This window comes from Poecilia reticulata, linkage group LG17 (genome assembly GCF_000633615.1).
Source record: "Poecilia reticulata strain Guanapo linkage group LG17, Guppy_female_1.0+MT, whole genome shotgun sequence".
In the NCBI taxonomy this organism is placed as follows: Eukaryota; Metazoa; Chordata; class Actinopteri; order Cyprinodontiformes; family Poeciliidae; genus Poecilia; species Poecilia reticulata.
Window position 1 is genome coordinate 16122764 of NC_024347.1, and position 10733 is coordinate 16133496.

Below are 10733 nucleotides of genomic sequence, written 5' to 3' on the forward strand. Positions count from 1 at the left end.
TGCACCGCAAAAACACAAAGTCTTACTAAGTTTTTTTTTTTTTTTTTTTAGTTTCCAGTGGAAATATCTTGGTAAATTTGAAATAAGCAGAGTTGGGTAGCACCAAAACAAGATCAAAAACCAGATTTTGTGTTTTTGCAGTGTGCACAAACAGAAAGGTTTATGCAAAATACACATAAAAACTAAATTCAAATCTCTCCTTTTTTTTTTTTTTTTCATTAGGTTGATCAAAATGCCAGAGAAGACTTCAACCTCACGTCTGACGGAGAGTTTAATGCCATCAAGTCGCTGGTGTTGGGCAAAGTGCATGGTAAGTGAGGAGGCAGTGAGAGCAGAAAATAGATATTTTTGGCTTTAAAGCACTCAGACTTGTTCGCTCTCCTCCAACACTCAGCAGGTCCACTTTCACTAGAATAAAAGGAAAAAGCTGGACTAAATGCATTGTTACAGCACACATGAAATGCTAAAAGTCTACTTTAGAGCAGCTGGTGCTGATTTCTTTTATATTATATTTTCTCTAATGATTAAAAATCAACAGTATTGAATAATTTCTTGCACTTTGATTAAAAAAAAAAAACATAGTTCAGAAATTTCTTTTTGTTCTGAAGAAACTTCTGTTGTGAATCAACTTCCATCCTTATCGCGACAACCAGCCCCTAATAATGAGTCTTTGAAGAAACTGCCTGGTGCCATGGAAATGAAAACGGTCAAATTTGTTTTGCTTTTCCAAAAGTTACAGCAGAGTTAGAGCTCAGGACTTTTAGAGTCTTTAAAAAAGCAAAGTACATTTCTGCTCCATGTTATTAGATAACTCTCAGGTGTGGGATGATAAGGAGGTTGTTGCCTTCAGAGCAAAATGTCTCACATCTGCTGCATTATGGGGTTCAGAGCAGGTGGGGAGCAGACCAGGACATATGTGAAGTACTAATGTACAGGAAGGACTATAAAGTGGTTTGAGTCAAGATTATAATACTATAATAAAAAAAAGGAACCTGTTTCCTGACCTGATTACCGAGCAGACATGCCTGATTAAAGTCCTACAATGCAAAAACAAAATATTATGAAGTATTTTTGCTTAGTTTTTAGTGCAAATATCTTATCAGACTTAAAATATATAAAAATAGCCTGTAAGTAATGTTTCAGCAAGATATAGAAGATTTAAGTCGATAATTCTTAAATATTGATGAAAAAGTTCAACTTCCACTGGCAGAACGTGGGAAAAATGTTTCAAGTGCAACTTTATTTATCAATATTAATGAATTATTGACTTAAAACAAGCATCCAGATCTTCCTGAAAGCAACTTGAAAGTTAGTTTTGTCTTATTTCAAGTGAACAAAGATATTTGCACTAGATGTTAGACTGAAGATACTTGGTAATATTTTTGCAGTGCAGATTGTGCAGATAATTTAACTTCTGCTGCACAACCAGATTTCCTGAAGTCCTAGACTTTGTGTGCAATCCTGGACCAAACAAATACATACAAGTTGATACAAAACACAGGATTTTTTCATTTATTAAAAACGAAAAACACAACATATACATTACAAGACAGGGTCACATGAAGCTCCTCTCTCACCTGGTGGCCGGTCCTTAGAACCGTTTAACACTCTGGTCACGAAGCAACAAGCTTATCTACCCGGCAACAGTGTGTCATAAACTCCATGCTGGAGTCACTGGAGAGTGTGAGGAGGGAGTGTGTTAAGTTATTCTGTGGCAGAAAAACCCTCTAAACATGATTTATAGAGAACATTTCTCTCTTCTTGACTCAGTTCTTCCTTCTTTCTTCAGATGTTTTACAACAGTGAACAAAAATGCAGTAAGAATGAAAGAAAGCAACATTTTTGCTGATTCTTTGTCGTTTTTTAATATTTTTTTTTAGAGCTTGCCATGTTAGTTGATTATTTTGTTAGTTTATTTATTAGTTACTTCTGTGTAGGATTTAGTTTTCTTTGAGTAGTTTGTTAGTTTTCACCTAGTTTGTAATTTCTCTGAGTCCCAGTTCATCTCCGTGTTTCCTTTGACCTTAAAATAGCACAAACTGGAATTACGATGATAAATTTGCTTAATGGAAACACGGCAATTTTAAAATATGTATATATATTTTCCATTGCAAGTTTTTGCACTATAAGAGATTTGTGGATTTTGCAAAACTGCAATGGAAAAACTTTTTTTTTGCACCACTCCAGTTTGTAAATGGGGATGGAGTATTAGGACCACACTCATAAAATAAAATAAACTCTGAGAATAAAGTGATAAAACTATAGAATAAAGTCAAAATTAGAAGAATAAAGACATAATATGAGCATATATGTAACATTACGACTTTATTCTGTTAATTTGATCACTTTTTTGGTATTGTTGCAACTTTACTCTGATATTATTTTGATTTTGTTCTCATATTTTTATGTCTTTATTCTGTTTTTAGTATGGCCCTATTTCTCCATTGTAGTTTACAGCAGCTCATTTGGACAATGTACCTTCTGCACTTGGGTCTTTTTCATGACCGACACTTTTTGACGATTTTCCAATACTCTAAAACCCTCAAAAACTTTTCTGCGTTTGTTCAATCAAACTGAAAACTGCTTTAATAGATGGAAATTAGATCAAAAGAAGAATGATGCTGAAAGAAAATAAACATGTTTAACAGAGATGGATGAATTTTAAATAATTAATCTTCAGTGAAGGCCGACTCATTCTACGAAGGAACAAGAAAACGTTCCCAGACGTCTGGAGAGACAAAAGGACGCCTTTCTGTTCTGGCAGCTCTGCTCTGCTCTGTGCAAAACTTTTCTTTTTGTGTCATGTCTATAAAATATTTGATGACTTGTCATAATTTAAAATGGACCTGGTTACTGCGCTGGGAGGGACCGATGAGGACTTTCTGGGAGTTCTTCACGATGCATTGTTACACGTCTCAGCATATGATGGACAGTTGTAACAAATGATGTTTTATTTATTTTTTTGTTTTTCCTTTTCTTCTTGCGGTGAATTTCTGCTTCCCCTTTGATCCTGAAGGAGAGCCTGTAAAGACGAACAGCGTCCGTGATAGAACAAAAGGACAACCGCCGTCTTCTTCCCCAAACTCTGTCTCTTTATTACAAATTACTGAAATCATGAAATTATTAACACTTCCTAGAACAATCACATTCCTGTATCCCTCTGCTGCTACCAAACGAACCACACAGCCTTCACCTGAGTAAAAAGTATCAACTCCCACCAATCAATCCACAGCGCAGAGATGTACATTAAAAAAAACATTTCTCAAATAAGAGGATTAATTATGTTAAATRATGCAAGATGGAGATGTTATAATGAACAAAACATTAAGCTCTAATGTGTTTTGAATAACTACTGACCGACTGAATAACTACAGTTTAATTGATTACATAGAAAGGGAGAAAAAGTAACGTCTATAATAATAATAATAATAATAATAATAATAATGAGGACTTTCTGGGAGTTCTTCACGATGCATTGTCTTGGCCAGAAAGATTTTTAGTCTTGGAGTAAAAGATCAATTCTCTTTGTTCTTGCAAACTATTTCCAGACCTCAACTCCCCACGCTGCAGAAGGATGCACATGGCTAAAAGAGAGACTGTATGTTGGTAGCAAAAAGTCTGAGCCAGTGGAATTTATCCAATATAAGAGAAAAACCAGAATTTATGTCTGACGTTAAATAAAGAAACAATTTAAAATGCAAATAATACAGGAATACTTGGATCCCTGCAGCTTAGGGTGAAAATTGATGCATTCCAGATTAATAAAAGATTTCAGTCATTGTGAAACTGGCACCAGATGAGTCTGATTTTTACCCCCATTTTTACCACTTACATGCTATGTTGCAGAAACATGGCGCTTCTATCCACTGAAAAAACACAAAATCTTACCAAGTATTTGTTCTTAATTTCTAGTGCAAATATCTTAGTATGTTTAAAATGAGACAAAAATAACTTACAAGTAACTTTTCAGCAAGAAATTAGTTTATTTTAAGTCAAAAATTCCGTAATATTGCTGAAACATACCATAAGTTAAACATTTTTCATTTTTTAATTTATATGTTGTTCCACTAGCAGATTATCTTACTTATAACTAACACTTTTTTTTATCAATGTTGACTTAAAACAACATCATATCTTCCTGAAAAGTTACTTATAAGTTAGTTTAGTCTTTTTTCAGATGGACTCAAACACCAAATATTTGGTGAGATTTTGTATTTCTGCAGTTTGTTGCAGCATATCGGTGCCAAGCTGAATGAAAATCGTGACGCAGGAAGTGAAAATGTGAGGTTGTCGCCCATTTCCACATGCTGGAAATGCATCGGCTCTGTTGGATCACTGAGTAAACAAGTTTTTGATGAGTGCTGTTTAAATGCTTTTTAAAAGCAACAATCCATGTGTTAGCTTCAGCTGAAACATCGCCACACCTTCCAGGTTTAGGAAAATGCTGTAATGTATTTTATAATGGACTTTTAAAAGCTTGGGCATCGTTTTAGATGCTGGTGAAATCTTTATGCCACTCTGTTTTGCACTTCTTGCCCTCCCAAAATAAAAAAAATAAAAAGCCTCTGGCTGATGTATTTAGAGAATTTGGATTTTTGTACTTCTCACATGTGCATAAGTGTTTATTTCTTTGCATTATTGGAAAGAGTCGGGAATGTGTGGTGTCTCATTGCTATGATTTATCCACCTAAATGTGCATTTGTAGACAGGGAATTGTAAAAGGCTCAGGGTGACACGAGTAATAGGGAGCACGTCATGATTTATTCATGTTTCCTTTAAGCGGCTCCTTCAAAGAGCGTCTGAAATATAAGTTGCAAATAACATGAGGGGCTGAGAGGCCGCAGCTTTCAGCCAGACTGTCGCTTTAAAGGGTATCGCCCATTTATTTTAGCTTTATCTGAAGAGGCTGTCATTATAGTTGGAGAATTATACATTTCACTAGTTTGTCTGAGTTGAATGTGAAATTAGGATTGTTTTTTCTTGCAGAACAGATTGAGAAAAGACCGAGTAGGCTGCCTGGTTGGGTCGTTCTTGGCACTGTTGCCTTGTAGCAAGAAAGTTGTGGGTTTGATTCCCTGCCTTGGGTTTTTTTATGCATGAAATTTGCTTTTAGTCCCCATGAATATGTGGGTTTTCTCCGAGTACTCTGACTTCCTTCCACAGTCCAAAAACAAAACGGTTAGGTTAATTGCTTTTAGGTCTGAGTGTATGTACGGTTGTTTTTACAGAGTTGGGTAGTAATAACTACTTGCATTTTATATAGTTAGATTTTGGTGTAATTTCTAGTACAAACATCTTAGTACAGTTGAAATAAGACAAAACTAACTAACAACTTTGTTTTCAGCAAGAACTTGTTGTAAGAAAAATAATTCCTTAATATTGATTAAAACGCACTAATTCTACTGGCAGATTGTTTCACTTCTAACATGGAAAAAATGTCTCGCTTTAAATTAAACAATCTGCCAGAGGATCTAGTATTTTTTCTTAATTAAAATTAAGGAATTATCGACTTAAAAGAAGCTACTACATCATTACTTTTAAATTAGTTTTGTCTTAATTTAGGTGTACTAAGATATATGCACCAGAAACTAGACAAATACACACAAGTCAGATTTTGTGTTTTCAACAGGATTTTCTTGCCACATCGTTGAAATAATTTGGCCTTTAAAACACCCTAAGACGTACATTTTTAATTAAATTTACAACGGCTCTATTTCAGGTCACTTAATAAATCCTGATTTTATTGCAGTCTGGTGTAAAGCTCAGGTTTGTTGTCACACAGCTGAACGAGCGCGGCGCGTTTCAACCCTGTCATGTCGACGCACAACCTGCTGCCCACTCTGTCAAACCGACAGAGGCAGAGACTCTGATCAGAATCAGAAAAAGCAGCGGCGACGTGGATTTCCCGTCGCTTCCCCCCAGCCTCGTCATCCATCAGGCTAACTAATGGAGCCAGAAGGAACACAGGGAGGCTGGAGGAGACGTGATGTAGCGAGCAGAGCAACAGCTGAAAGACGGCTGTAATGTTTCCTCATCAACATGCAGATGTGTTCAGGTAACAGTCAGCTCTCAGTCATCTGATGCAGCTGTTTGTGTCGACTTTAGCAGCTGCTGTTTACGCTGCAGTGAGGAGTTCAGGTGAGTGATGGAGAGGATGGAGTCGGTGAAATTAACAGATAAAGGCAGAGAGGGGATATTTGTCCCATGAAGTGATGGATGCAGGTGGAAACTGGAAGAATTGAAGGCCAATGATGAATTAAAAGTCTGTCAGCATTTGGTGATTGTCTCGTTTATGCTTCCAGGAGCAGAGTTGGTACCAGCTAGTTACATTTACTTGAGTAACTTTTTTTTATTTAATTTTTTTTATTACTTCCGGGGTAGTAACATCGCCACACCTTCCAGGTTTAGCAAAATGCTGTAATGTATTTTATAATGGACTTTTAAAAGCTTGGGCATCGTTTTAGATGCTGGTAAAATCTTTATAATTTTATTATAAAGTATTTCTACTCTTGAGTAAAATTTCTGGATTTTCTACCCACTGAATGAAAATCAAACATGTTTTAACCAAAACTCCACCAGACACAGACACACACCTGCAGTTTTTGTTAGTTTCATAAGTTTTATATTGAAAGAAACTGATTTGGAAATATTTTCTTTAGTCTGATTTTATTTTTTTGTTACTTACATGAATTATTGTCATGTTTGTTCTCATAAAACCAAAAGTTCCACTTATTTTGGTCCATCTGATTATGTAATTTTTAAATATTAAATGATTTATTTGATCATTTACTCAGTATTTGAGTATACTTTTTACTAAATATTGTTTTACTCTTACTTGAGTAATTTATTGGATGGCTGCTTTTTACTTTTACTTGAGTACAATTTTTGCAAACTCTGTCCAGGAGCAGCTAAATAATCTGCCGCTGCTCTTCCAGTTTTCAGTTAAGATAACATCCATTTTTTCCACAATGCAGAGGAACAGGAGAAACTAAACACCAGGAATATTTTGTGCATTTCAAAAGCATTCGTACCACTTTTAACTTTTTTAAAAATGTCATGTTGCAACCATGTAAAACTGCAGCATGCAACTTTAATAAAAAAATGTTTTCTACAAATTTACTAAAACTGTCACCATATTGGGAGACAGATAATATGTGGAAAAATGGATCTCCTCCACCTCCTTCCTCCCTGTGCTGAAGAAATGTACTGCCGCCAGTCAAAAACAACCAATCAGAGCCAGGAGGAGGGTCTTAGCGCTGTCAATCAAGCCTCTGAATGCGCTGCTAAATGTGTAAAGGTGGAGAAACAGCTCACAGTCATCGATGGCTAACTACCCTTAGTATTCACAACAGGCTCTGCTGAATAATTTGCCAGTGGAACAATACATTTTAACTTGTATTGTTTCACTGACAGATTATTTCACTAGAACTTTTTTCGTCAATATTAAGGAATTTACATAAGTAAAGACATATAATAGATAGAAATGTGCATGCTAATTTAGATATCACTGACTTTGCACCATTTGCTACCTGTTTTGCACAGATGTTCAGAATAATGTATATTTTTTCCTTTCTTTTGTAGAGTCTGGTGATTTGGACCCTCATCTGGCACGGCTGGCCTCTCTGGGTTTCACCGGCTGCCTGTCAGTAGTTCAGTTCAACTCCATCAATCCTCTGAAAGCTGCTCTGCTCCACCCAGACACCAGCCCCGTCATCATCACCGGACCTTTGGTTCGGTCCAACTGTGGCTCTGCAGCCTCAGCCAATCCCTACGCAGCTGAAAACATTCACCATATATCAGGTAAAACATGGAGTTACGGATCAAACTTTGAGTAGAAGTTTGATTTGTGTTACTTGTGCTGCTTTATTTAGTTTGTCTGTCATTGTGTGTCTGGTCCTACCAATTAAACTTAAGAAATTAATAAAGTATTTTATTCAGGGTCAAAAACAGAACATCTACAAGAACTATGAAACGAGATTTTCATTTATTTCTCCAGAGAAACATTTTAGCCGTAATTATGTTCTGGTTCATTTTTTCTTCTTTTTCTGTTTTTCCATATTTCCTCTGTACTTGTTTTGTTGATTGGATTTTCTTTCTACTCTTCTCACATTCTGCAAAAACACAAAACCTTACCAAGTATTTTTGGTCGAGTTTCTAGAGCAAATATCTTAATACAAGTTATAAGTACCTTTTGACAAAGATAGGTGGAGTAGTGGTACTATTGGCAGATTATTTCACGTATAACAAAGAAAAATGTCTTGTTAGAAGTGAAATAATCTGTACCAGTACTTTTTCATCAAAATTAAGGATTTATTGACTCTAAACAAGCTCCTAAAGTTACTTGTAAATTAGTTTTTATCTAATTTCAAGTGTACTAAGATATTTTGCACTAGAAACTAGACCAAAAATACTTGGTAAGATTTAGTGTTTTTTGCAGTGTAGGAGAACAAAAACTCTTATCGTACTTTTATTAAACTTTAAACAATAAGAATTAAAACTATTTTCAGTTGTGATGCATTTTAAAGGGGAACATGAGGGTTCTCTGTTTAAAGGATGCTTCAGTATTTCTCTTGTTTTGCTGTGTGTTCATAACTTCTGCTTCTCTCATTTTCCTCCTCAATTCGGTGATGACTTCTGGCTTTTTATTTTGGTCTTTCTAACTTCTCTCTTGCTCTGATTTGTTCCTCCTGACTCTTTGCTGTAGACCGGTCCGGCTCAGTGGGCTCAGGTCAACCTTTAGTCAATGCCATCAGGACCGACTCGGCTCTGATTGGAGGTACTAAACCATTTCTGTCTCTCCCTGCACTGGAATCCGTGTCCCATTTGCTCACCCTATCAGTTTCAAATCAGGCAAAGCATCTTTTATAAAACGTGGCTTTAATGTGTTTGTTCAGGCGACATTTAAAACGTTTGGAGCGAGAGATGGGCAAGACATGACTCGATTTAAAACCAATTTAAACGTTGGTTCTCTGCCAGCATTAATTGATTCAAAGTGGAGATTATACGAGGTGGGAACTGTGGAAGTCATTTAAAACTGTCCATTCAATCCTGTTGTACACAAAGGGCAGAAAACCTAATCGAACTACAGAAATCTGCTGAGAAAGCTCACTCTGTCATTATCACAATACATGGTCATTTTTTTAATGCATTATTAAACTGATTTTAAATTCTGCTTCGACCTATTAAGCTCTGCTTAGTTTTCCCTTAAGTGCTCAGGTTTGATCTTAACTGATGGAAAACTTTTTAAAGTGTTTTTTTAGATTAGCAATTCAATCAGCTGTGCATGAAAGAAATGTGCTGCGGTTCTGTTATGCCAGACCTTCTGCATATAAATAAAAATAGAGGAACAATTCAGTAAGTTAAACCTGTATAGATTCAACCCACAGACTCATTTATTTCAAGTGTTTCTTTTTCTTTTGATGATTAGAGTTTACAGCTAAGAAAGAACAAGTTTCAGTTTCTCAGAAAATATTAGACTGATAAAAACTGTTTTAATGTTATGGCTCATACAGGAAGACGGCTGGTTTTACAGTCCAGGTCACTGCTGAAGACGATAGACTTTCAGAGGGCTGTATGTTAATGGGAAGTTGAGTGGAAGGAAAAACTGTATTCAGTATTTTGTCTTTTTTTTTTATTTGCTCCCACAATCAGTCAGATTACCATAAAAGAAACACTGTTTATTGAATTAATGATATTCTAATTCCAGGTGTCATAGCCGTCGTCATCTTCGTGGTTCTGACCGGCTTGGCCGTCGCCGCGCGGTACCTCTACCGGAGGAAGGACACTTATCGAAACCAGGAGGGGAACGCGGTCAAACAGGAAGACAGTCCAGACTTCCCTTTCAACAACCAGACTGACTCCCAGAACCTGTCCTCTGAAAACCCAAAGGAGTATTTTATCTAACAGGAGTTCTGCCGACCCGCCGCGCTGCCGCTGTTTCACAGGGTTGGAGGTGAAGAAGACGACTTGAAGACCCTCTGGACTCGTCGCTCGGCTCAAGAGCCTCCTGGACTCTTTGTTACCAAAAGTGGCTCAACTTCAAGGCGAAGGCAAAAGCAAACAGTTTGGTGTTGTGTTTCTGTTGCTTTACTGTAAAATTGTGGATATTCTGATACAAACAGGCAACAGTGTTTGACTTCAAGGTGGTAATATGCATTTTTACAGAAACTGGAATGTGGGATTTGTGTCTTGGCAACAAGTTTTTGCTGCTTTCACTTTGTTACTTTTTCAATGTTGAAGTTGTCAATCTTACTAGGGAGAAAATGTGAAGTGCTGCCCCCTTGTGGCAACATGTAAAGATGGTTTCCAGATTCATGTGTTTGGGTTTAAAGGGATTTCGCAAAACATTCATTAATGTGTTACTTTTCTCCAATTTCCAGGGTCATATTTTAATTCCCTTCATGCATATTTTGGTTTCTTACACAACAGCCGCCAAATTTAATCCACAACTTAAGCCAGGGGTGTCCAAACTTTTTGTCACGTGGACCAAGTAAAAAAGATTAGCAGAACAAAAAACTATAGTTTTTATCGCTTTATCTTATGTTTTTTACTGCTCAAGAATAAACTAAGTATATAATAATTTTAATTAAATAACAAAGTCAATTTTTTTGTTGGAAATATGTTTAAATCTCTGTAAATCCAAAATTTAAAAAGGGTTTTACATTTTAAGGCATTAAAATGTAAAAGGCATCTTTTAGGCCTGGATCAAAAATAAATAAATAAATCAATAAAAA

At 36.1% G+C, this 10733-nt stretch overlaps 1 protein-coding gene across 2 annotated transcripts in view; it reads left to right on the top strand.

The window, feature by feature from the left end:
• Positions 1 to 10637, top strand: part of cntnap3 (contactin associated protein family member 3) — a 106921-nt gene extending 96284 nt beyond the window's left edge. The window contains exons 21-24 of one of the 2 annotated variants that reach the window (XM_008433924.2): positions 223 to 310; positions 7582 to 7800; positions 8705 to 8776; positions 9707 to 10637. In XM_008433924.2, the coding sequence (XP_008432146.1) occupies positions 223 to 310; positions 7582 to 7800; positions 8705 to 8776; positions 9707 to 9903 (576 nt within the window). In that variant the 3' untranslated portion in view covers positions 9904 to 10637. The remainder of the gene's footprint in view (positions 1 to 222; positions 311 to 7581; positions 7801 to 8704; positions 8777 to 9706) is intronic. The other variant, XM_008433926.2, reaches the window with a different exon arrangement.
• Positions 10638 to 10733: the final 96 nt, after the last annotated feature.